Source organism: Anguilla anguilla, chromosome 4 (assembly GCF_013347855.1).
Source record: "Anguilla anguilla isolate fAngAng1 chromosome 4, fAngAng1.pri, whole genome shotgun sequence".
NCBI lineage: Eukaryota > Metazoa > Chordata > Actinopteri > Anguilliformes > Anguillidae > Anguilla > Anguilla anguilla.
The window spans coordinates 55,666,644-55,694,576 of record NC_049204.1 but is presented as its reverse complement, the minus strand read 5'-3'; the positions used below and the strand labels follow the sequence as shown (position 1 = coordinate 55,694,576).

Genomic DNA, 27,933 nt, shown 5'->3' with positions numbered 1-27,933 from the left:
TTGGTCACAGAGGGCAAAACCAGTGGGGATGCATCACTCACATGAGCCACAGAAACCTTTTAAAAAGGTCTGTAAAAGTTAGCATGTGTGTGTGTGTGTGTGTGTGTGAGAGGGAGTGTGTATGTGTGTGTGTGTGTGTGTGTGTGTGTGCGCGTGTGTGTGCGTGAGTGTGTGTGCATGAGTGTGTGTGTGTGAGTGTGTGTGCATGTACGTGTGTGCGTGAGTGTGTGTGTGTGTGTGTGTGTGTCCGTGTGCATGTGCACGTTTGTGTGTGTGTGTGTGAGACTGTGCACGTTTGTGTGAGTGTGTGTGTATGTGTGCGTGCTTGCACATGCGTGTGTGCGTGAGTATGTAAGTGTATGTGTGTGCGCGTGAGTGTGTGTGTGTGTCTCCGTGTGCGTGTGCACGTTTTTGTGTGTGTGTGTTTGTGTGTGTGTGTCCGTGTGCACGTTCGTGTGTGTGTGTGTTTGTGTGTGCGTGTGCATGCGCCTGTGTGCATGAGTACGTGAGTGTGTGTGTGTGTGTGTGTGTGTGTGTGTGTGTGTGCATGCGCCTGTGTGCGTGAGTACGTGAGTGTGTGTGTGTGTCCGTGTGCGTGTGCACGTTCGTGTGTGTGTGTTTGTCAGCACATGGCTTCCTGACCGCTCTAAGTGAGGCCAGTCGCTCAGATAAGTGTGTTTTGGCTCAGTGCCCCTGTGTGGTCCATCCCTGCTCTCCAGGACTGAGTCCTGCACAGTGGCAGTTCTGTTCCAGTACCCCCAGCTATGGGCTGGATGTCACACAGTGGACTCCATTTTCCTCCGTGGCCTGGGCCTTGTGCAAAGCAGCCTGTATTCGGAAATGTGTCCGGGACTCCATAGAGTAATTCTTATAATTATGCCTGAAAATACAAAAAAAGAGGGACATAACATAGGGTTTGGTTTTTCATGCAATCACATTTTCATTATGCAAGTCAGAGCGAGCTGTAGAGACACACACACACACACACAGTCAGAGCGAGCTGTAGAGACACACACACACACACACACAGTCAGAGCGAGCTGTAGAGACACACACACACACACACACAGTCAGAGCGAGCTGTAGAGACACACACACACACACACACAGTCAGAGCGAGCTGTAGAGACACACACACACACACACACAGTCAGAGCGAGCTGTAGAGACACACACACACACACACAGTCAGAGCGAGCTGTAGAGACACACACACACACACACACACAGTCAGAGCGAGCTGTAGAGACACACACACACAGTCAGAGCGAGCTGTAGAGAGACACACACACACACACAGTCAGAGCGAGCTGTAGAGACACACACACACACACACACAGTCAGAGCGAGCTGTAGAGACACACACACACACACACAGTCAGAGCGAGCTGTAGAGACACACACACACACACACAGTCAGAGCGAGCTGTAGAGACACACACACACACACACAGTCAGAGCGAGCTGTAGAGACACACACACACACACACAGTCAGAGCGAGCTGTAGAGACACACACACACACACACACACAGTCAGAGCGAGCTGTAGAGACACACACACACAGTCAGAGCGAGCTGTAGAGAGACACACACACACACACAGTCAGAGCGAGCTGTAGAGACACACACACACACACACAGTCAGAGCGAGCTGTAGAGACACACACACACACACACAGTCAGAGCGAGCTGTAGAGACACACACACACACACACAGTCAGAGCGAGCTGTAGAGACACACACACACACACACACACAGTCAGAGCGAGCTGTAGAGACACACACACACAGTCAGAGCGAGCTGTAGAGACACACACACAGTCAGAGCGAGCTGTAGAGACACACACACACAGTCAGAGCGAGCTGTAGAGACACACACACACACACACAGTCAGAGCGAGCTGTAGAGACACACACACACACACACAGTCAGAGCGAGCTGTAGAGACACACACACAGTCAGAGCGAGCTGTAGAGACACACACACACACACACAGTCAGAGCGAGCTGTAGAGACACACACACACACACACAGTCAGAGCGAGCTGTAGAGACACACACACACACACACAGTCAGAGCGAGCTGTAGAGACACACACACACACACACAGTCAGAGCGAGCTGTAGAGACACACACACACACACAGTCAGAGCGAGCTGTAGAGACACACACACACACACACAGTCAGAGCGAGCTGTAGAGACACACACACACACACACAGTCAGAGCGAGCTGTAGAGACACACACACACACACAGTCAGAGCGAGCTGTAGAGACACACACACACACACACAGTCAGAGCGAGCTGTAGAGACACACACACACACACACAGTCAGAGCGAGCTGTAGAGACACACACACACACACACAGTCAGAGCGAGCTGTAGAGACACACACACACACACAGTCAGAGCGAGCTGTAGAGACACACACACACACACAGTCAGAGCGAGCTGTAGAGACACACACACACAGTCAGAGCGAGCTGTAGAGACACACACACACACACAGTCAGAGCGAGCTGTAGAGACACACACACACACACACAGTCAGAGCGAGCTGTAGAGACACACACACACACACACACAGTCAGAGCGAGCTGTAGAGACACACACACACACACACAGTCAGAGCGAGCTGTAGAGACACACACACACACACACAGTCAGAGCGAGCTGTAGAGACACACACACACACACAGTCAGAGCGAGCTGTAGAGACACACACACACACACAGTCAGAGCGAGCTGTAGAGACACACACACACACACACAGTCAGAGCGAGCTGTAGAGACACACACACACACACAGTCAGAGCGAGCTGTAGAGACACACACACACACACACAGTCAGAGCGAGCTGTAGAGACACACACACACACAGTCAGAGCGAGCTGTAGAGACACACACACACACACAGTCAGAGCGAGCTGTAGAGACACACACACACACACACAGTCAGAGCGAGCTGTAGAGACACACACACACAGTCAGAGCGAGATATGGCTACGGCGGCAGTGTAGCATAGTGGGTAAGGAACTGGGAACATAAGTTTGATTCCTGGGTAGGGCACTGCCATTGGACCCCTGAGCAAGGAAATTAACCTGCATTGCTTCAGTATAAAAGCTGTATAAAATGGATGCCATGTGTGCTATGTAAATGCTATATAAAAAATTGTGTAAGCCAAATGCCTGCAATGTAATGTAATGTAATGTCTATACAGACACACGCACAGTCAGAATGAGCTATTGAGACCAGATGAGGACATAAAGTGGGCCCAGCTCTGTAAGGGCGGAGTCACTCACTTGGCGGCCTCCAGCAGACTGACGGCCTCCTCGCTCCGCCCCTGCTCCAGGCACAGCAGGCCGTGTTCCAGCAGCGCGTTGGGCACCAAGTAGTGATCATACTTAATCTGCGTTTCACTGCCAAGTGTGAAAAGACAGGCACAGCAATCAGGCACTGAGCTGTTGTGACGGTCGCGTATGGAAACAATACAGCTGTTAACAAACAGTCTGGTTGAGCATACTATGAGCAAACCAAAACATTACTACATTTATTTAACAAATGCACATCTTTTTCAACAGATTGTACCTACTGCAAAATGTGACAAGATGGTTCATCTACCGCTAAAGAATTCAGAGACCATCACTTATGAGAGGTCTCTTTCTCTTTGTCCCATTGGCTTTATAGCCAAAAAGAGGGCCACTCACTTGCAGACAATAAGGGTGAAGTAGTGCTCAGCCTCCTCCCTGTGTCCTAGGTGCTTAAGACACAGGCCCTTCAGCAGGCTCACCAGGCACTGGTCATCTATGGAGAACTCTGTCTCTAAGGAAGAGAACATGTGCACAGGTCATACAGGGAGACAGAGACAGACATACACAGACACTAAGGGCCAAAGAGCACAGACACTAAGGTCCAAAGGGCACAGACACTAAGGGCAAAAGGGCACAGACACTAAGGGCAAAAGGGCACAGACACTACGGGCAAAAGGGCACAGACACTAAGGTCCAAAGGGCACAGACACTAAGGGCAAAAGGGCACAGACACGCAGATGCCCTGAACGTCATACACGCACGCATGCAGACACACACACGCATGCATGCAAACACACACGCATGCGCACGTACACACACAGACTCATACTCAATCACTAATTCACTCGCTAACAGGTGACACCTGGCGGAAATGTGAAGTTGATGAATGGCTATGGTCATCCATAGTGGCCTTCACTTAGAAAATGAATTAAATCAGTTGGATAAGCAGGGCGCTGTTGAAACAGCAAAGGTGGCTCTCCTGGGTCTTAGTCATTACTTGGGTTTTGATCCAGCCTTTTCTGGGCCTCGTCCAGGGTCTTCAGCATCCCCTCAGTCAGGTCCCTGTGCTTCCCGATCACCGTGTACCCATTCCAGATGTACATCATCTCCTGCAGCACATGAGAGACACACAACTGCTGCTTTATCCCTACAGCTGTGCATGCATCGACTGGATCTCACTGGCATTTATCTCAAACAGTACCTAACGTGTGATATGCAATGGAATATGGTGGCTGTTTAAGGTGGTTGGTGTTTGTTTACAAATAACATATCAATATCCTGTCCTGCTAAAAAATAAAGCAAATCATCCAACAGTGTAAAGCACTGGTTGACTGTTCAATTCAAAGTGATTTGTAATTTGTTGCAGCAATTTTCCAATGCACAGCACCTTCATTTAGGCAAAACTGACCAGAGGGGGTACAGGGAGGGGCAGAGGGCTCTCAGCGAAGTATCGGCGAGCTTTTCGAATGGCGAACTTCTCGGTCGGCAGAGACTTCCCGGCTATTTTCTGCTTCAGCCCGGGCACCTGCCTGCAAGAAACACAAAAAGGCCATTCGCTCGCGCTCAGAAGCCAGACGTAAGTACACAGTGAACCAGACCTGGGTCAAATACGTGTTGTGTTTTGGATTCAAATACTTTTCTGTGCTCTATTGATCTTGCCTGGTGTAACTGAGCCTGCCAATATGACCAGAAGGCGGGGTTTGCACTTTTTGAGAGTATTTAATTGGTTGCAATACACCACACAAGATCAGTAAAGCGTAGCAAAGTATTTGAATCCAAAACCAGTATGTATTTTAACCCAGGTCTGGTTCTGTCCCTGGGGGCTGCGTTGTGTCTTACCTGAAAAGCGCCACCTCGCTCTCTCCGAAAGGCTGGCGCTCCTCCCTGCTCAGCATGCTGAGGTAGGCTCCCTTCATGTAGGCGTACGTAGCCTGAGGCGGGACAACACAGCTCGTCTCACACGGGCCGCAAAAACGAAACAGAAACCCGCTTCTGCACGAAGACCAATGTTAGACATGTACTGGTCTAATGGGTAGGGAGATGGCGTGGTAACCTAAAGGTTGCAGGATTGATTCCTGAGTAGGAGACTGGCATTGTACCCTTGAGCGAGGTGCTTAACCTACATTGCTTCGGTAAATATCCAGCTGTATAAATGGATTAAATGCAAACGCTATGTAAAAGTTGTATAAATCGCTTTGGATTAGGGCGTCTGCTAAATGCTTGGAATATAATGTAATGTAATGTAATGTAACACTCCCAAAATGGAGGCAGCTTCCTTCTGAACCCCTGAAACAGTCATTTCTGACAGCAACACCGCTTGTGTTTGGCTTCTATTCATTGTCACCATTGAGTTCAACATTTGGAGACAATTTTATCACAGTAAAATCACTCGAGGAAAAACATTCAAATCTATAAAACGTACATTTCATAACTGCATATAATAAAATGATTACACATAGAAGACTGCACAGGGCACAACTGTGGTTTTATAATTATGAATATATTGCACACATAGAAGAAAAGACCAAAAAGAAAACTAAAAAGCCTTTATTGTATAGCTAAAGCATGCACAGGTGCATGTAATCAGACCACCTGCAGACCAGGTGTTCAGTCCCTTTAACAGCACAGTCAACAAAGAAGCACAATGGCATTTTGTCTAAATGTATGTATCTTCTGTATGTACGTATCTATCCACACATGGCTGCTTTATTGACCGTACTGTTAAATGGACTGAACTTCTGGCTTGCTGATCTTGATTACAAGTGCACTGCACCTGTGCATGTTTGCTTTCGTTTGAACCCTGATAAAGGCAGCTGTTGCCAACATGTGTTGGGTGTTTCTAATCATGATTTAGCCAATTTTTTTTTTTTACAATTATTTACACTATTTGAAGTCAAGTTTGCATTCCTTTTTGTTACATAGTGCGTAGCATATGCTTAAACACCTGCTATGGCTGGAGAAGTGTCATACTTAAAGTTTTGTCTTTTTTCTGAAGGACATTAAAGCACAGCATGAGGCCTTGCCATGCCCTCACCTTGGACCAGGTATTCTCCTTGCTGAGCAAGTCGGCGTAGAAGTAAGCCATCTTCCAGTGCCTCTTATAGGTGAAGCACCACATCAGCTCCCAGTAGCACATGTGATGGAACTGCTTCCAGTGCTGCTGAGCTTCACAGCACTCCTCAAAACGACCAATAGCCTGGAACACACACACACGAACGCACACACAGACACGTACAAACGCACACACATGCACAAACACACATACACACACACACGCACGCACGCATACACACACACACGCACACATGCACACATGCACACACACACACGCACGCACACTTAAATTTTTGAAGAAACTAATGCACAAAATCACAAAGCACATAACCCCATACAAAGATAAAAAATGTATTTCATGTAAACGTGCCTAGATACACACAGGCAGTAGTTGTATCAATAAAAACTGGTTACAGGTGTCAGAGAGGATTGTTAAGCTACAACATTAATAATAATTCTGCAACAAACAAAAAAAACACTCACAGCATCCAGGTTTCCTTTGATCTCCTCAATTCGCCCAGCAAAGAACAAGAAGATGGCTCCCTGGGAAAACACCGACACGTGAAACATGAAGGTGCCAGCTTGTATGCTTTTTGTCCCTACTGAAGAAATGCGCCCAAATATGTCTTTATAAAACACATTTAAAATGTGATAGATCCATCGTTACATTTGTGTTACCATCCATTCTACCCTTATTTTACACCGGGCAGGCCAGGGGAGGATGGGCTCCCCCTCTGTATCCAGGTTCTTCCCAAGATTTCTCCCCTTTGAGGTGTTTTTTCTCATTTGAGTGTTTTTCTGCCCACTATGGAATTTCCCCCTTGCTTGCATTTTGGGGGTTCAGGTCTGGTTTTTGCCTGATTTTTCTTTTGTTACTCTATAGACTCTTTCTGACAGTTCTCTGCAAAAAGCGCTATACAAATAAAATTGATTTGAAAATATTTAAATACTTATTTCCACAGAACCTGTTTGACATATAATTAGTCATGCTGTCTTTTGCTCCATAAACATTAAGACCCGTTTTACCTTCGGATACTGCTTGAGATAGGGCTGCAGTAGCTTCTCTGCATCCACCACATCCCCTTCCCCTGTACCTGTACAGAGAGAGGAAACAGGTATCCAGTGGGGAGCTGGCATGGTGACACTGCTATTCTGCAGGCTTGCAGTAAAAACAGCAGCAATTCAAAGGCATGTGGTGTCTTGGAGACTTTACACCTGTCCTAATTTTTTTCTGTGGGGGGAGGGGGAGTGGAATCCAGGGGGGCACTGAGGAAAGTGGAGAACAGGAGCAGCACCCGCTGCATCTCACCCACCCAGGATGAAGCTCATGAAGGTGTGGTAGCAGAGCAGCAGCATGTTGCAGAGGAAAGCCCTGAAGGTTTGGGTGGAGCAGCCTTCCTGCAGCTGCTCCAGGCCAAAGTCCTGGAGGGACACAACACACTAAGCGCTAACGCACTGCACAGCAACACACTCAGCACTTACACATCGCACACCGACACATTCAGCACTTACACACCATACACCGACACACTCAGCACTTACACACCACACACCGACACATTCAGCACTTACACACCACACAGTAACACACTCAGCACTTACACACCACACACCAACACACTCAGCACTTACACACTGCATAGCGACACACTCAGTGCTCACACACCACACAGCACTACACTGTTCCCCTAAGCAGGAGACAGTACACGGTCACAAAACCTCACCTTGTTGCCAGAAAACCCCACAAACTCCAGCAGCCTGAGGATTCGGGTGGGAAGCATAGACAGCATCTGAGGAAAGAGAGTGTGAGGGAAGGGGATAACCAGAGGATTCTGGGATTTCAACAACACTGGCCACTTTAGAAAACGGGAAACACTAAGAACATACAGCGCTATTATCTATTGAAATTTTGAACAATGTAACCCGTTGCTATGTCACAGAGAGCTTTCTATAGATAATTATGAATGGGATGAATGTGTTGTGTGTAGTGGTCCTAAGACATAGAAGATGTCACCGATTAGGCATACATTAGAATGAATGGCGACAATGCTCTATACAAGAATCCAGCATGGCACACGTGGTAGATAAGGAAAACGGGACAGATTATTGGTCGTCTAATTCAATTTACCAACATCACCCCACTGCATATTTTTCAGGCAGCATGCTTGCGCATAGGTAGCTGATAATAACGAATGAATGACATATTGTACAAGATGATGATTTAATAAAAAATAAGAATAATGGCTACACAAAGAACGTAGTGTATTACGGTATCTAAACAAATAAAAGGCTTAATTCTCACTAGATTGAAGGCTCCCACTCCAAGGTTGACACCTCCTTCAAAGTGACAGTGATTGTCGCCATGGACGTAGCTAGCTGACTGCAGGACAGTGTGTAGCTCTCTGAAACACGGAGAAAGACATGATTTTAGCCCCATCGAGCACTGCTGGGCGGCAGAAACAGACAGGTGTGGTCTGCAGTGCTTACTTGTATGTCTGGTAGCTGTTCCTCACTTTAATGCCTCCTTTGATGAAACTGATCATATTTTCATCCTGTAAGAACAGTCAGAAAAATAAATATGAGGCTGCTTGGTTCAAGGGACATATATATACTAGTGTAGATTTGAAAATCATGAAAATAAGTGCACACAAAAAAATGCAGACACACAAAAATCATGAAACAGTGCTTGATTACATTCCTGCTGTTTTTTTACATAGCCAGGTGCAAAAGGAGAGAGACAGAGGTTGATTTCAATACAGCGGATAGGGCACAGACAGCTGTGAAGGTGGTTTACCTGAAGGAAGGTGAGCGCTGCCCTCTGCAGGAGACATTCTGCATAGCACACCTCGGCGTGGAGCTCCTCTGAGGTGAGAATTATAGCACAGTTACCTTTCCGACATCATCAAACTACAACTGGGAGCTGCACAATAGATCTACAAACAAGAACCACATTCTCAAATTATACTTGATATACTTTACAACCAGCATTGCATTAAGCATGATTGATACAGGAATATAAGATGAAGAGATGCTGAGCTGACACAAGGTGGAGAAAGAACAGACAAGATTTTGTGAATTTGCACAACACAATTTGCATCACACAAGCATCAGTTGGGGCAGAGAGGTAAACCTGATGTCTCAATTGCACTGACCTTCAGTGAAAGTTCTGTTTATCAGGCTGTTGAAGGAGGACTTCTTGCGGAATCTGAAAGTGCATATAGTTCCTCATTACCATGAGCAAGCTATTCGTACCGAAACTGCAGGGGAAACACCGTGTGCAGGCTCCTAGTACCAGAGTAAAAATGAGAAATATATGATCTGCAAATACACATATAGAGATCATTCACGGATACGCTGGTTGCTGGTTTTACAGCGTAACATGTCTAACTTAGAAAGGTGGAAGCAGGGTGCTGCTTCTACATAAACAATAAAAGAATCATAGCCTGCATCACCTATTTTTAAGTGTCAAGTAGTACTATGAGACTAAAATCTTTCCAAATTCAATGGACCATTTACAAATGTACTGCGCATCATTAAAAGCGGACTTTCAGTGGGAAAAGATGCCACCCAGCCTTCATTCCACAGCGCAGGAAATGAAGCGCGGAGGGTCTAATTGATTTAAACAGGGTCATGTGAAGAGCAGGCCCGGCGAGGAACAGGCAGCCGCCCCATGTGATCCTGCCCCGGGCGGGCCCCGCCCCCGGGGTGGGGTGACACGGCAGGGCGGGGCGGGGCCGGGAGAGTCCGCGCGTGAAGCCCGGGGGGCGGCGGCGGGGTTTTGCACATCCTCCACGCCGCACTCTCGCACGCGGCTGTGAAATTCCCCCGCGCCGTGAGAGCCGGCGCCACTGCGGCTGGGTCCGCACACGCACCGCGATGACTCACAGCGTGCGCCGCACACTGAGGGAGCGCGCCGATTTAAGGACAGCTTCCTGCGTCTAACGGGGCTTACCTCAAATCAATACAGGCTGCAAAACGTTAGAAAATGTTCAGTGGTGAAAACTGAATGTGAGGAATCACAAGACAAGGCCAGTGCCTACCGCTGGCAGACTGCCTGGGCATCTTTCATGGTGTTTCCAGCCGCCAATATGTCCTCTGGGTCGAAGGTCATCATCGCCCGCATCTCGAGAATAGTGGCGTATGTGAGGGCGTGGTACATGCTGTCCTTGGTTCTGTGGGACAAATCAAGAGGAGAAATGTTCTGTTAATCAGTTTCACCCGAGGTTCTTTACTTTCGCTTTGGACAAAGCATAAAAAATAACAAAAAAACAAATCATTCAAAATTGAACAAAGAAAAAAAAAAGTATGAGAAAAAATCCTGCCGGAAAAGATCTGATAAAACTCATCTGACCACTGAAGTCTACATCTGCAATATTATCACAGAATTAATTATGTGCAGTTGCTAAGGAAACACTGCCATATTCCAGAATATCACACTGGAGGTCAAACATTCTACTGCCAAGAGTGCTGGGTTGACTGGTTCCCAGTAGGTTCCACCACAACCACAGCTTGAACGCCGCATCAGTACGTTGTATGTCTTTGTGACTGGCATTCCAGTTGTACTGACAATGCCTAAAATACCAACACACCACTGTCGAGGGAGCGTGTTTCCCCTGAAAACAGCCTGCAATTCCATCTGTTCATTTAAACACGTTGTTAAAATATTGAAATATCTGAAATTCCTTGAAAATCAGTGCCTGTGTTCTCATTTGATAACAAATCATCACCCCTTCTAACTGACAAGCAGTAAAAGTGGAACAGCAAACTACAGTGGGTAGGCATTTTTTGTATGTACCTTTATGAAATATAAGAGTAAGCGCAAAATCAAATAAAGTGAACAGGCGAGATGTAATCAAATTTTACTGTCACTCATGTAAACTGATAAAAGATTTTAATGGATCAGGGCTGCTATAAAGGGAAACTCCAAAACTCCTAATCCCATTTTGGGGAACTCCCGGGAAGAAAGATCAGGTCATGGGTAATGGCAGGCTAAGAACTGAGCCGCTTGTGCCCGTTGTTGCCTTCTGTTGTGGAGACTAAATCAGGCGTAGTGGTGTGATAGCCTGTAGCATAATTGCCATCATGGGTACATCTAATCAAATCCACTGCAAGACACAGCACCTTTATGAAAGACCCAGGAGAACTGCACAGATATGCTGTACAGTACACATATCCTTTGTGTGTGAATTTGTTGTGTTTTCAATTAAGGGACTTGATTAAAATCCTTGAGTGGAACATAGGATTACACACATTACAATGGAAACTATTACAATAACAGACTTTATTAAGAATTCATGGAAATTTAAGCAGCAGAGAACTTTAGGCGACATTTATCATTTAAATTATATTCAAGATTTGTTTCAACTTGAAAGGAATTGCCAAAAGGGCTCACAAAATGTACCGATCATGGGACTACTTATTTCCCATTGGTTAAGGTAAAGGTAGTTACAGTGAAGACAAAAACAAGTGCCTGTAATTTGCAACTTGTGGCAGTTTGAGGCAGTGTCCCCATTGTATGACCTCACTCTCATGCGGACCAATGAGCTTCTGTGGCACTGACACACAGCTACATATTCTGTCGAATCACTGAGGCTATGCTTGAGCTAACCCTGCTTGAAAAGAAGGTTTTATGTTGTTCTCATTGTACAATTCCGCCCTCACCTTTTATTGCAAATCACAAAATCATAACCTTCTCACTAACAGGATTTATGTATTCATGTTTGTAATGGGGTAAACACAGAATCATTACATTACAGAATCACCACATTCATATCTGGTCTGTCCACACTGTTTTCACGATTACAAAATCCATGTTTGATGTTGATACTGATCTGAACCAACATAACTATTACCCAACATAGTGCACAGAAAGTCTCAACAAACTCCAACCAGGGAGGTTGCTTCAGCTCCTTATCAGACCAAGACCCCACAAGGAAAAGCACTGCCATTTTGTGTACCTTTAACTTATGTAAAATGTTCAGTGCTCATTATGGACAAAGCATTCCTTCCACAAAATGATTTCTTGGACATAATAAAATATGAATGGCCATGCACAATGTTACATTGTTTTAGACAGAAGAGAGACTGAACAAGTACAACAAAAATATACAACATAAATGCTGTTATGAGGAAAAATGCATCTTATACAGCACTAACACACTAAACACCATCGGCATTGTGTGTGTTGTAGAGAATCTGGGGTAATGTTGCAGTAAAGAGACTTAGGATTAGCCTTTTCTTAAATGAACTGTACCAAACATCACATCCTGCAAAGCTTCTCCTACACGCGAGTGTGGAGAAACTCAGAGCCTGTGGTGAGTGGGTGTGGAGTCCCTGACTGGCACCTCTTCACAAAAACAGTATGTTTCAAAAAGCCAGTGGCAGACACTGACAGGCATGTGGATGGCAGTGCTCGCACTCTATCGCTGTGACACTGTTGGTGTGGATTAGAGCTTGGGGGGGGTGGGGGAGCCTCCGCTCCAGGACAGCAGGGCGGAGTGGGTGGGGAGACAGGAGATTTGGAAAGATTACCCTCTCCCATTTCATATGTGGGCTACTATGTTGGGCAAAGTCAGATCTGTGGAGACGGCAAACCTGAGAGGGATTAAGGACCATGGTTTCATTGTGCAAGGGAGAAGGCGTATGAAACGCGAGACAGGGAAAAACTGGGACATGGGGAGTGGCAAAAAACGAGAAGAGATTTAAAAGGGTTGAGAAAGACAGGGAAATGAGGAACAAATGAAAAAAGAAAGGCAGCGAAACCTGATGAAGCGATATGTGAGGGCAATATTAAAAGAAAAACCTAGAAGGAGGAGCGGACCGAGGAAAGCAGGCGAGATTACAGTTCAGTGCAGCCCACGCTGGGTCACATGACACCGCCAGTGATCTCACCTGCATCGGAGTCTCGAGAGGGCCTCCTCAAACTCATTCTGCAAGAACAGGTCCAGAGCTGCCATGCAGTCGTCAAGGGCAACAGAGAGGTCTGACCTGTGTGACCTGAGAGAGAGAGAGAGAGAGAGAGAGAGAGAGACAGACACACAGAAAGAGAGGGGGGAGAGAGAGAGCGGGAGGGAGAGAGAAAGAGAGAGAGAGAGAGGGGAGAGAGAGAGAGAGAGAGAGAGAGAGAGAGAGAGAGAGACAGAGACAGAGGGAGAGAGAATTAAGAGATTTAATGGGCAGTGATTAAAGTCATTTATCCCAAAAATCAATCCAACACTTCAATTGGGAAGCAGGCCACAGCATGTATTCACAATTCATAAAGACTCTCAGCACAGGACTGCAGCTTTCATTCGTCCATATCCCAGACCTATCCATTATGAGCACATAGGCAGGCCTGGTCCTAGATCATAACTCACACTGATTTACAAATACAGAAAATACAGGCCCAGTTCTCTGCTAATGCTCAGAGGACTTTGTGATTTACTCTTCCTGACCGCTACGAACATCATGAATAAAGTAACAGAAACTACTCTACATTCTACAAAGAATCGTTGCAGTTTCATTGATAGTCATTCGTATGTTACTGTTTTTGTTTTGTAATTTATGAGCTTCAATTCATGGATTTGAAGTGCTGTGCAAGTATTCAAGACTGCTGTGTCACCATACCTATTTAAAAATATACACAGAAAGACAGGAAGTAAAAGGGGAACCAAAATAGAGAGATGGATTACAAAGGCAGAATGCTTAGTGCTGTAGCATCCGCAAATAGCACAGCTTTAAAAAAAGAAAGAAAACCGCATAAAATGAACACAGTTCTTTGCTGCAGTATCCCAGCTCCCTGGGTAGCCAAAATCTCCTCCAAATGTTCTGTTCATCAAAACCCACCTCCTCCATGGCCCCCCGATGGCTGCACACTCCAACGACCTACTGATAATTTTCGGAAACGCAGTATCTAACCATTCTCTGACTTAATTGCGTCGCTTTAATGTTTAATGTAATCGCTTATATCACTCCCTTCCTTTCTTCAGAGGCAATTTATCCTTCACTCACGCTTGCATTTCTTATGCATCATGAGAGACATCACTGTTTTCTCTTAGTGTATGAAATAATAAATAACATAAACAACACACTGTAACATACATAACATACTGTTCAACATACCCGAACCATCGGGACTGTGGTTTAACATAATGGTCATAAGTCACATTGTATATATGTATAATAGATGCATTTATTTTTTCTGTGCAATTCATGTCCACACAAGGAGCACTGTGGTTGAAGTGGATATTTTTACACTCTACAGGCCAGACGGTACCATGGGAAAGCCAGCACTGATGTGGAGATGTATCTCTCATTGATGAAAGACGATAGAGGGTAGACAAATGGACACCTGACACATTAGGAGCTAATACAACAATAACCTGAGTAACTATGGCTGACTTAAAACCACTATGTTTGATAATGTAATTAGCCAACAGCATGTGGACTCCTGTCATCGTCAGCTAATGACGAAGCCAAGAGACCATAGATCCAGCCTGCATTTGCGATGAGCACCTCAGCTAGCTGAGTCATGGGAGCCTGCACCACTGGCATCTTTGAAATTAAATGTCAATCGGATATCTACTTCAGACATGACTGCTATGCCTCACATCAAACAAATATGGAATCAATGTGACAGCATATTTGTAAATACAAGTGTTATATCACTCTGTTCCAGTTGAATCTAAACACCATAAAGCGGTATGCACTTCCAGAAGGGGGGAACTTAATGATTTAAGTTTCATAAGCATTTAGTGATGAAAAACAGCTGTGTAGTGCAAGGTATGACTGCGTCATGCAAAATACTTCCACAGAGAGTAAAGAGCAAAGAGTTGAGCGTTATTTTCCATACAAACGAAAGACGGGCCTACTGAGCATGCTCCAGCTGCCCCACAATGTAGACTGGTGGCCTCACAGCCGAGGAGAATTGTTGCAAGAGGGGTGACTTGATGAGAGCCATCTCTTTACATTCCAGCACATTTACCATACAGAGGCTTTCTTTATGCTAGCCCAAGTAGAACTCGATTGAGGGGGTCGAGGGTTTAAAAAAAAATGCCCTTGCTTGCAAAACCTGAGAATTTGCAATCACACCATTTTAGATCATCCTGAACAAGAACACTGTGTCTCTCCTAGACTGATTGTTCCCTCAGTGACTAATGACAAATGGATGACCACACAACTAACAACACAAAATGCACACAGCGCTGCACTTTAGCACAGTTGAGCGCGTTAGCATTACGCGGATAATAAATATGAGTATTAGACTCATTCGCAGGCCCGGGCTGACTGAACTACAGGCCGTGTGTCAAGCAGGCCTTGAGTTAGCTTGCACACCTCATACATAAGAGAGTGAGCGGAAATCATGCCACCGCGAAAGGACAGTTACCTATCAACGATCATAACAGGGCGATATGTTTCCATGGTAATAGATGTAAAAGTGCACAGTCATCACACACACATAGGCCTACATATGAATTCACTTCCAGATGAGCTCTGCTGAGTTTCCTGTCGGTAGCTACTGTCATTATACCGGCAGCTTTGTGAAAACGGTACATTCCTTATTGAATTCAAAAACAGTGCTGAGATATACCATTACATCACAAATTGCCAAATGACATGCCTGTAATCACATGGAGCGCTGGCTTTACTGGACTATATTTGCACCCTGATCACCGACAGATTTCAATGAAAGGCTTGACTGACCATCGTATAAAACTTTCTTGTTGACACAGTGCTGCAATGAGGAAACAACAGGAATCATTCACTTAATGGCTAACAGAATAATAAAAGAGCAATGGAAATATATTCACATATAAAATCCCCTGACTAGCACACACTGGACTGCATTAAATTTCAAAGGGAATGCATAGCATGCACTAAATTAAAGCATACATTTATAGAAGTCAGCAGTTCAGACGGACACATTTCTCAGGAGGGCCTCTTGCACAGATCATTACTCCTACTGATGAGCAGACCTCTCCAGAAAAAACACATAATGTATACAAACAAAACAAGACAGCTTCTCGTACACTTTTCTTGTAGCTAGCACCCCCACCACTAGATCATTTCAAAAATGATGTGTCACAGACTGGCAAGCATTTCAATACTGTATGCTGCACCACAATCACAGCCGAAACCAAAGCAAAGAACATCAACAAAAAACTCATATACAGTACCACAAACATATTAAAGACATATACAGTGCTATCACTATAAATACCATCTGAGCGTTTGTCCAGTTTCAGTGGTTACCGACTTTCAGGTCTAAAGATTTTTCAACAGAAAATGTGCAGAAGTGACAGACCCACACGCAGACCAGAGAGAGAGAGAGACGCCAACTCGATTTCCAAATTCCACACAGACGCAGCACTGCAGCCCCCCTTCAGCTCTCTTACCCGTTCGACAGAGTTTCTGCTTCCACTGACATTTTCATCTGGTAACGCGTTAGAGAGACACAGCGAGAGCGAGAGAGGGAGAGACAGCCAGAGAGAGAGAGAGAGAGGGAGGGAGAGACAGCAAGCCCAAAGGCACACAGAGCTGCTCAGGCCCTTCCTGTAGTGCAGTACGTCTTTCCCTCAGGCAGCAGCACCAGTGGAAACAGCAGCAGCAGCAGTCAGTCAGTCAGGCAGACAGGAAAGAGGGGAGGAGAAACAGAGCCCTAATAAGACTGGGATGACTATCACACGGAGGAAAAACCAAACATTTTATCTCCCCCTCGCTCCTTAAAACTCCTCAGTCCTGAGCACTCAGTCCTCCTACTCCCTGCACTCCCTCCTCTCCCAGTCACTGAGCTCACGCTGCACGCTGCATGCTACAGTCTCCTCTCTGATTGGGCGGCACGCTAGCAGAGCTAGCCGTATTCCCACAGACTCCAGCCCCATGTTTTTTATATGATAAGCACTGGCGTTAGTGCCTCCTGGAGCAGCGGATCAACTAAGCTCTCTACCCCAACGTGGAATTGCGGCCGAAACACAAAAGAGACGGTAGGCAAGCAAGAACGCAATAAAACAAATCTGCAAGTGCTCTGAATGGGACACTCGTAGAGTGAAAAGGTACAGTCCTGCTTTTTCTCCTTTCCTCTGTTTTTGCCTGCGGTGACTCGGATTCGTCACTGCAGCCAGAACAGAAGAACAGTGCCCCATTCACAGAACTGCGACGAACAAATATGCTGCAGATGAATGGGATAGGTATTTACCAGTAATTCGGCTCAATCTGCAACCATTAAAGTCTGAGATACAAAGGAAACCATCCCTCTGATTGATCCGCGGATAAAATTTCCCCACATCAGGAAGAAAGGCAAGATAAACACAGTGAAGTCTCAACAGAACAGCAGTGTGTACCGTTACTAAACCCAAACCTCAGCTTGCATTAACAATAAACACAACACTGTTTAATGCTCCCCTGAAATAAATAAAAAAATCTTAAAATATTTTGAATTACATTTTTTGACAGTGACAGGATTATAGGTAGGGATTTGAGCATATTAAGCCAGTTAAGTAACATATCTTCTCCAGGGCTGTGGATAGGCATTTTTCTGAAAGTACGGTAAGCATTTCCCAAATGGTGTCATTTAACCCTGGAAACAATTCTAGTCTATCTGACTGTGGCTTCTTTGTGGAATTTAAGGGGAGGGTTTGCATTAAGTTGTTAAAATGTCTGCACTATTAAAATACAAAGAAGAATGCATCCAGTAACAACAGGATGACCACTCTTTCGGTGATTATTGCAGAAGAGAGTTGGCATATCCTTGCATACCTACAAAACTGCAGTGATGGTAGACTAGTGAGAAGGCCCAGATTTAATATCAGGGGCAATGCTAGCGTAATCATCATATTAACCACCATGCAGGCCATGAAAAAAGCACTAGTTAATAACTTTTGTGCAAATTTTATTTGCAATTGAAAAATAAAATGGCGGTACATATATTATGAAACTGATGTATTTAAAACACAAAACCATATGCTGACATGCAGTTTATTTTAAAGGAAACAAAACAATATTGTAAAGAAAGATATAAGGGTAAACTTAATGATACGCTTTTGCTGCCTGTGCTTATTTTTATATGTATTGGAATATGTGAAGATTTCCGGTTTATTTACTCTTTGAAAGTAATATCTGGGTTCATTTTTATATTTTTTAAGAGCAAAGACTATGAGATGCATATCCCACGAGAAATAAATTCAGATGTCGCAATCGTGGTGGGGAGTCCCACCTCTGATAAAGATATTACATACTTTATTTAATTAGGGAGAATGACCTTTTCAGCCACCACTGAATACAGATAATTGGGGTTGTAGTAGCACACGATAACAGTGATTTTTCAACCACTATTTAACTGCCTATCAGACATCATAGAGCGCATGTCTAAAAACTTGCTAAAGCTTAAGCAAAGTGGAGACGCAGTATTTCATTTTTATAGCACAATAAGAGTCTCCCACAGTTTATCAATTTACAGCTTTAGTTGGCATCTTAAAAAACAACTGAAAACATATTTTACGATGACTTTTAATTAGACTTATTCTATCATGGCTTTTATATAGGTCTTTAGCATATTTTATCTTTAATTGTTTGTACATTTTCCCTTTCATTGTGTATTGGCTTCTTTGTTGTGTCTGTTTTTACTCCCATTTTATTTCTCTATTTTATAGACTTTAAGTTATTTTAAGTGAAGCACTTTGGGTTGGGAAAAACCATTTAAAGTGTTACACTAAACAGTTCTAAGTCCATTACTGATAATGAAAATGTTTTAACATTCGGGAGTGAGAGTACTCCTACTTGAAGAGTTCTAATATTTATGTGCGGATATGTGCAGAGTGTTTATAGCATGGCTAGATTCTTTTTGATTAAACCAATTTAATACAAAAAAGTACATGCGCAATTTATCAATTCAATGACTTTTTATTTGTCGCAGTTCACATACTCAGCTACTGGAACTGCAGCAACACGAGAAATCATAAATCACTCAGCAAAAGGAAGCCCGGTAGTCCAGGAGACTGGTGGAAATGAAATTGGCGGAACGCTTTGCACCTGGGCAGCTGTCAGAGGTTCCGTGCTCCAGTGCTGGCTGAGCTCCAGCGCAGCGTCCCATTATGTATGATCTCAGAAAAGCTGTTGGGTAAGGCATTAAGTTGAAATGTTCTATCACTGGTTTGGCCACTGTTTGGAGGTTTCTGGGTGGCACAGTGAGAAAAGGGTAAAGACATCACTAGTTTAAATCGAGACGATGCCAGGGAGTCAACAGTGACAGGATATGATTGGTTTTATCCCACCGAGGCAAGGAGGGCATAAGACAGCCAGGTTTTCTTAATTACCCCTCACCCAATGCCTCCTGGGGATTTGCTAGGCCCCTCTGGGTCACCAGTTGTGCTTATTGAGAGAATAGCATCTCCTTCATTTGTTACCAGCTTTCCCATGTGCAACTAGCATAGTAGTGACCCAAGAGCACAGTATAATTGACCAGTACAAATGGTAGAGAATGGTTTGAAAATGACTATTTACCCCAGTTTTATCCAAAATTGTCAGATGAGCAGGCACTGCTGCAAACTCTCGATCTCTTTGAAGAGTGCAGACAAGTGTGCGCTCCTTCAAAATGTGAAGCCATGATGTGTGTTCTTTTCAGACTGCAGACCACCAGGAAGCTCATGCAAACACTCACTGGCAGGAGGACACTATGTGTAGCTTGTGCAAGCAGACTGTAGGAATCTGGCTGGCCAGAGGGCATCTCTGGTGCAGCAGAATGAGACACAAATGCTCCATCTGCTACGATCTCTCCCTCTCCAGGCAAGACTGTGGCCATTTACGCAACTCCCTGCAATGCTGCTGGTCATAGCTAGACTCAGCACAGTTTGGATTCCTTACGAGACTACCCTGCCGGTAGAACAGAGCTTGAAGTGGACGAGAGACCCAGCAGCGTGCGGAATTATTTTTTAGATTTGTTATTTTTTGTATAAACCAGTTTAGGCACCGGTGAAGTTGTGGGTCATCCATACAGGTCTGTGTCCCCTCCTCTAGCTTCACTTGGCATTTTGATCGCTTCTTTCCCAGAATGGCTGTCCGTGAATTATTGATATTCAGACCAGCAGGCTGCTGATGCCCCCCTCCGACTGCAACCATCATTAATTTCCCTTCACCACAAGATAACACTGCCATCCTCTTCCTGTAATGTAAGCATGGGAGCAGTGAACATGCCCATATATTTTCTACACTGAGGGCTCCACTGCAGAGAATGCTAAAGATGACACGTATCTGCAAAACCCTCCACGGTACACACAGACACCACATCAGCACTTCTGTGTTGAATGTGCATTTCCCAGAAACGTTGCTTTGAGGTTACCAGCACAGACAACATACAAAGCCTGGCTGAAAAGAGCCGGGAAGAAGCAGATCATATGGCTCAACCAACTGAAAAGGGGTTATTTGCCTTCTCAACAGAAATGTGTGTATTAATCATAGACATATGATTAATGGCCCAAAAGATACTTACATGAATGAGGGTGCTGTGACTTTAGGTTCATGGCTGTTGCCTGGTAGCTGCAACCTGAAACAAGATGAGGAAACTGAAGCATCCATTTCACAGAGATACTGATCAAAGGGAGAAGCATGTATGATACCCGAGCCCCACGGACCGGCAGATGTCCTGACACAGATAACACGCTATAGAGAACAGTAGTCTGTGTGAAGGAATGGAGGAGAGCACCATTCTACATGTGTCCATTTCCATGTTTAGGTAAACAGTGAGAAGCGAATACTGAATACAGTGGCTACAATGCAGAATCCAAATATCTATTTTGTTTACTTATTCAGTTCTTAAACAAAACCTTGAATGGTGCAAGGTATTTTGTGTTACATCCCTAACAGACTCAGTTGCATTTTAATACATTTAGTACAAACTCAGTTTCATTTTAGTACATTTCACATTGGCTTACTGTATGTAAACCCTAATTATAGCTGCATAAAAACAATTGGCCTATAGTCACAATACTGAGTACATTTATTTTCTCTTTCCACAGATGTGAGGTCAACAAGATTATGAAATAAACATGTGTACATCACTGATTGGAACACACTGTTAATGACAAAGACCCTTACAGTAGGAAAGTGCAAGAAATGAATTGATAATAAAATGAAGTGATTTGGAGGAAACACATGTCCTTTCTCACTGCTAGTAGTTAAGCAAGAGGCATTCAGCTTACATGTGTGGGCATAATTTGGAGAAATTCCACTTTTCACTCCTCCATTTTAAAATAAGGGTAAGTGTTCCAAAGGTTTTAGATGTCAATTACACGCCTCCATATCAAATTATAAGCGCAAATCAGGTATTCACACTAAATGAATCAATAGCAATATACCACGTCAAGAACATAAACTCCATTCTCAGTATAAAATGCTTTCGCTGGTCTTCAGAGAACACTCATCGAAAGCATAAGAAAAAGAAGAAATAGTATTTCAGTTGTCAGAATAAATTTGATTAATGTTCGACCAGTCCCAGCCCGAAAGCCGATGAAGCATGTGAATAACCACGCACGCCAAATTCGAGTGCAATGCCTTCTGTAACATCGCACACTAAAAAATCGTCATGATTTGTTAAACGAAAGACCTTACCTGTTGCGTTCATCTCTCTTAAGACTGCGTCTCCAACTAGCGATGAAACTCATTCCACAAGACTGGGCGAAAGATAGTGGAATATCCGATTAATGTACTGTGCAACGTTTAACCAGTGGACATGCGCGCAGGTGAGCGCGTGACAGCGAGGCGTAAAGTACAGTATCCACAGATCTTGCCCGGAGATACTCCTCCCTATTCCCAAAAAAGGTGTGCGAGGTTTCCAGCGCTATTGTGAGTTTCTTTTAATGTAAAGCACATTTCCCTCTAGCAATCAAAAGGTCTTAGCGCCCTCCGTTTTAAGCGATCTATTTCACATTGGTTTGGGGGAAAATTAGATTTCCCTAAGGTTTTACAGTATCGGCCTACTGCAAAATAGTTACCTCGGGTATCCAACAACGTGTTGCATACAAAAACTTGCACTGAACAAAACGGACATTTAATTTATAACCAAATAATACTGACAATCATGATTTAGTACATTATTTCACAAATCTTAAAAAAAAACTATATTACCTTTTCAAAGTAGCAATGTTGTCATTATATACACAATAGCCTATAGAGAAGCATACAACAGAGGAAACACGCACAATAAACAATTTTAATAAACAATGACAGAGCACAGAATGTTCATATTTTACATTTATTTACCCTTTTTTAATTACAGGTTATAATGCAGAATAATTAAACAACGACTCCCATCATTAAGGGAATATATTTGAAGTTACAAATAAAAAATAAAATTAGCCAGATTTAAAAAGTCTATATAGATATAGCCTACATACATCAGTGGTTTTTTGATTTAATGAGTGTAAAGTTTATACATGTTAGATGAGCAATAATAAACAGCAACACTTAACACAAGGTGAGCAGAGGGAAGAGGGAGAGAACAGCAGCTCCTGGGTGGAGCATGGAGTCCCTGCTGTATATACCAGGAGCAGAGATGTCTTTGGGGGGCAACTGCTCCAGAAACCTAGATAAATGCCATGCTTAGTCACTGATGACCCCCTCCCAATTAAAAGCAAGAGGTTTGAAAATAAGATTTTAATGGCATATTGGGAGGTAGGGATATCGCCTGCACTGAGATATGACTTGAATACATAGCTGGCCGTTCCTTTACACAACTCCACAGTCATCAATGGATTGACTTTCACAGTTGTGCCCCAATTCATGAGTGACAGGTTCAAATTTACCTTCTTCTCCACATAATACCCAAACACGCCTGCTTGTTTTTTTTTTTTTTTTTCCAAAAAAGTCGCTAATAAATACTTTTTAAAATGCATTTGTTCGAAAGGTTGCCGTCCGTACTCGCTCCTCCGCGACCACACGTTACAGGACAGAAGGAAAACTGAAATGATGACGAGTTCACAGTCAGCAGCAGTCTTTGTGCAAAAGACAAAGGACACTTTTCACAGTCACTTCAGACTCCACAAGCAGGTAGTCACCCGCCATGGCATTGCTCGCGTTCAAAGAAACGCATAAAACATCAGAACTTCAGAGCTTTACAAAGCTAGAGCAAGAAGCAAACGCAAACTGCTTTTAGAATGGTCTGTTACCCTCTGCTGACTGCTGTACCTCAGTGAAGTGTTAGGCGAAGAAAACTGGTTGTGTATAGGCATGGTAACTGCAATAAGGCATAGACCAAGATAATCAAACCTCGATAAAAAGGAAGTCAAATCGGAATTATGTAGGTTTGGTTTTGAAGTAACATAAGCATGGTTTAACCTGGGAATTGGGACATGAAGGATATGTCCCAGAAAATAATCCAGTAAGGACAAAGGGAATCTTTCTCACCCATAAATGAGATTCTGGAAACATTTCAGACTCAGTACTCACCCTTTAACTCCTGAATCCAGTTTTATAAACGATAAAATTCAGAGAATCTCAACAACTAGTAAGACATCTTTCAAGATTTACTGCAAATGACATCCAAATAAAAATATACTGCATTTCATTGTCTTCACACTATTTAAATAAGAGTAGCAAGTCTCTTTCCCCAAATATTAAAGTGTCCAACATACTTTTAATTCAACAATAGTAAATGGGGTGTTAACTAGTTTACAATGTGTTGTTTATACAGCCAGACAAACCAGATGCAACTACCTGCACATATAAAATGTACAAACAGAAAATCCAATTAACAAATCTCTCCGGGCACAAATTTCAAAACAAAAATCTTAACTAGTGGTTCTTCTACTTCTGCATGGCATTTAAAAAAAAAGCCATTTAGAAACTGGAGATAGAATTTCATGCGGGTGGACCACAGAAGCACAAAACAATAACAAGCTTTGTGCCAGGAAGAAGAAAGAGCTTTCTTAAATGCGCAGATATATATAAACATACGTTCATGAAGGTTCTTCCCTACAGTGGTCTCTTTTTGGCACGTGTGAAAAGGCAGGTTGAGTAAAGCGGTAAAAGGGAAAAGCAGTCGTTCTCACAAAAAGCCAAGCAGCTGAGCATGATATAAACTGGGGTTATACGTTCCAATACAATCAAGAGGAAGCGAAATGCACTGCACAGGGCAGCTGGCATACAGTAGCAACGTCCACTTCAAACAGATGGCACTCCCCTGGAGCACGTCCACTTTACACAGGAGTGTCGGAGTCGGGCCCCTATGATACACAGGTACAATAACTACATGTTGCCGTTATGGGTTTCCTCCATCTTCTGCTAGGCGTTTCACCAACACTGCATTTCGTACTTATGAAATCAGTTCGTTGTGTCAGAGCGCGGCGCGTTTTATTTTCAACATGGAGGAAACGGGGAATACCCCGTTTTTATAATACAATTATTCTGTTGGAATCACCGCCGAATCCATGTCTACACGCGGACCACTCCTAAATGACTGACCTCACACTCGGTTCAATACCTTTCCTTTCAGACTGAGCATCCGCACTATATGCCATCTACTGATAGCAGTTTATGTTCAAGCATAAGGAACATGACGGCAAGATTAATAAATGACAATACAGTCGTACACTGATGCATTCTGCAATTTCATATATCACCGAGGGAAATTAAAACCAAGACTCCCGTAGAGATGACATTTCGATTATTAACCACATCTCACTGAATAAAATCAGTGGCCACTGTGCAACTGGTTTGCTACTGTAAGGCCCTGACTAATTACCCACGATTCCATCTGCTTCCTCTAACGTTATTGGCCATCGGCTAAGAGCTCTGTACTTTAAGCACCACGTGACCATCACCTGCTTCCACGGCACATCACGGATCTCTGGTGTACGTACAGGGAGAGAATAACTGGGAGATGGGCTCATCCCCCCCCCCCCATTTCAAGTAAATCTTCAAAGACAACGTCCTTTTAAAACGCCCCGGGCACTGGCTGCCGGATGAGGGATCGGAGGCAGCCGGTCGGCATAACCTGCATTCTGGTAACGACGAAATCCTGAAATCACACAGCAGCGGCGAGCCGGGCGTCCACAGGGACAGCGCGGAGGCGATGGAAACGGGGAGGCTGGAGAGTCCGTAAGTGTGTGCAGAATGGAGGGCAATACACCGAGGGCTGATGGAGACCTCGGGGGCAGGAGAAGGAAGCAAAACCAAACGATACGACTGCCCCAGTTTGTGCTGGCTAGTCACTGGCAGAACGGTAAAGGTAGGGTTGGAATTGGGAGACGAGGACGCAGACATGCACTGGCGGTTCCCTCTGTCCATACGCCAGGAAGGCGAGACAAACATTCAAATCCATTCTGAAACAGGCACCTGCCATTTCACCACTCCATACCTGCCCTGTACCAATTTAGGAGTTCCAGTTCTGCACCTATTCTACATTAAAAATAATCGAGTATTTGTACAGAACTGAAAAATCGAAACGTGGCAGCCAGGACACGGCCGTGGAGGACTCAGGAGCGTGTACGATGACGGCTGATGGCGATGCTCGGTGGTTTTGAAATGTTCCCAGGGGGCTGGCCCTTCAGTTCAGTTTTTTGCCCCCTCCTTCCTCCTGTGGCGAGCGCGGGCACAGAGGAGGCCCCAGCCGGCCTCAGGAGAGCTCCGACTTGCTGAGGGCGATGGCCAGCTCCAGGTCCTCCTGCTCCTGCTGCGTCAGGCGAGCGAGGCGCTCCCTCTCCTCCCGCTCGCTCTCCCGCTTGGCCCACTCAATCATGTCCTCCTCTGTGGGGTACTGCTCCACACACAAACACAACCACAGCCCCCGTCAGACCTCACCCCACACACGTCACCGGGGGGAGACCGCATTCCCGAAACAAACACCAAACGCTCAGCGGGGCCTCTTCACAGGGTTAAAACCCCAGCCGTGATCTTTCTAGAAAGCTGATCCTTACTCTTACTCTTCTGCTAGGCATTCCTGATGTGCAGGATATATATGCAAATTTTTTTATTTTTTTTTTAAAGAACCTAACGTAGAGAAGAATTCAGTTAATATGTGCATTTATTGAATTCTGCCCTTGATCTTCCTGGTCTTCTCCTGTTAAAATTACTGCCCACCAGCTGGAACCTTCTCAGTGTGTACTGAACACTGTGTCTGGAAATCTTAAGCTTTGCAATTCCTCACTGCAAATAACCTTCTTGCCACTATGTTTAGATAGCCTGGCACATCTAAGCCGAACTCCTTCTTTGCCATATTTCCTTCAACTTTAGTGCCTATTTTACTTGCACTACAGGCTGAAGGTATTAGGCTACCCAGGTATTGGACTACCTCTCCACGTCCCACTTTGCAAAATGAATTAAACAGTAATTAAAGCCAAAGGGGGCTATTTCAAGGAAGTCTGTGTCTAAGATAACTTTTATGTAAAACAAATTCTTTTTTTGTTATTGAAGGTAGAAATTGAAAAAAAGTTTGTACTTTGGCTTGTTTCTATAAATAAGCATACATTAATTGAATTCTTCTGAACCCTTCTGCTAAAAGGTTTTTTTTTTTTTTTTTTTTAAACCTACAGGTGGCCTAATACTTTTGGCATGTACACACACACACACACACACACACACACACACACACACTATATATATGCACACTTTTTGGCCTGCACTGCAGTTTTTCACTACAAATAGTTAAGTATAGCAACTGGCTTACTCAAAATGTAAGTAACGCTGTTTTTACCACATGAATATTTGAATATTTTTAACTAATATTTATTGTACAAGAGAAGTTGCATTAATAGCATCATTTCCATATGTCCTTCATGCAATGTTACTTACTAGAGTTTGCTTCTGTTATTTGTATGTAAAACTTGTGCACCATGGAAAACATTATTAATATTCCTCTATTAATAGTCTCACTGCTCACTGTATTTGGAAGACAAATAATGTACAGGAGACCCATAATTGAATTAATTTCCGAAGTGTACTTGCATTACGGTGGTATTGTAGTCGACAGCCTTTTGAGTGTTCATTTTAGACTCTCTAAGTCAGGCACTAGCGATGCTAACCTCCAAAGGTTAATATGTTACGCATATATATCCATGCACATCACTATGCGAATTGCAGTAGCAATCAGAATTGGTGACAAAGAGTCAAGGGAATAAATGATCAAATTCTGGTATTACCACAGTTTTTTGTTATCATTGCTTCTGCCAGTGCATCACAGAAACAATATTCCAACTGAAACACGACAGCCCACAGGCACACACACACCTGCACGCACGCACACAGGCGCGCGCGCGCGCACACACACACACACACACACACACACACACGCTCTCTGGCTTCTGTGTGAATGTGCACTGTCTATTTGCTTTGGTGGTCAGACTCCCAAAGATATAATTATTTGTTGAAATGTACTGAAACGGAAATTCAATCATGTTGTGTAATAAGAAGTTAAATTTATAATGGCATTGCTTGAATCATAAATCTATTTTCATCCCTGCATTTTGTGTTATGACCTCTTAGGGACCAAGTGGAAGTACATACTGTCCTAATTTACACAGGGGCCAGCACTGCACAGTACAGTGGTATGACGTGGAGGTGGAGAGTCTTTTGAGTAACACAGAGTGCTGGAAAACCTA

The 27,933-nt window shown here is 44.1% G+C and overlaps 2 protein-coding genes across 3 annotated transcripts in view; both read right to left on the bottom strand.

Annotated features, from left to right (window-relative positions):
- Positions 1 to 561: 561 nt before the first annotated feature.
- On the bottom strand, positions 562 to 22,122 carry ttc39a (tetratricopeptide repeat domain 39A). Of its 2 annotated transcripts, XM_035412324.1 has the most exons (19): positions 21,950 to 22,122; positions 20,832 to 20,885; positions 13,262 to 13,366; positions 10,411 to 10,542; positions 9,523 to 9,575; positions 9,165 to 9,232; positions 8,858 to 8,922; positions 8,673 to 8,772; positions 8,095 to 8,160; positions 7,684 to 7,792; positions 7,397 to 7,464; positions 6,854 to 6,913; positions 6,351 to 6,512; positions 5,156 to 5,247; positions 4,725 to 4,845; positions 4,314 to 4,425; positions 3,713 to 3,827; positions 3,308 to 3,424; positions 562 to 880 (listed from the first exon to the last, which is right to left on the bottom strand). In XM_035412324.1, exons 1-19 carry the CDS (start codon positions 22,000 to 22,002, stop codon positions 763 to 765), a joined length of 1,770 nt encoding a protein of 589 aa, XP_035268215.1. In that variant the 5' UTR covers positions 22,003 to 22,122; the 3' UTR covers positions 562 to 762. The 2 variants fall into 2 exon arrangements, with proteins under 2 accessions (XP_035268215.1, XP_035268216.1); XM_035412325.1 differs by lacking the exons at positions 20,832 to 20,885; positions 21,950 to 22,122 and adding an exon at positions 16,744 to 17,405.
- A 414-nt stretch (positions 22,123 to 22,536) lies between these two features.
- The window catches only part of eps15 (epidermal growth factor receptor pathway substrate 15), a 41,313-nt gene continuing 35,916 nt past the window's right edge, over positions 22,537 to 27,933 (bottom strand). The window contains exon 25 of the mRNA XM_035412323.1: positions 22,537 to 26,093. Within this exon, the coding sequence (XP_035268214.1) occupies positions 25,953 to 26,093 (141 nt within the window). The 3' untranslated portion in view covers positions 22,537 to 25,952. The remainder of the gene's footprint in view (positions 26,094 to 27,933) is intronic.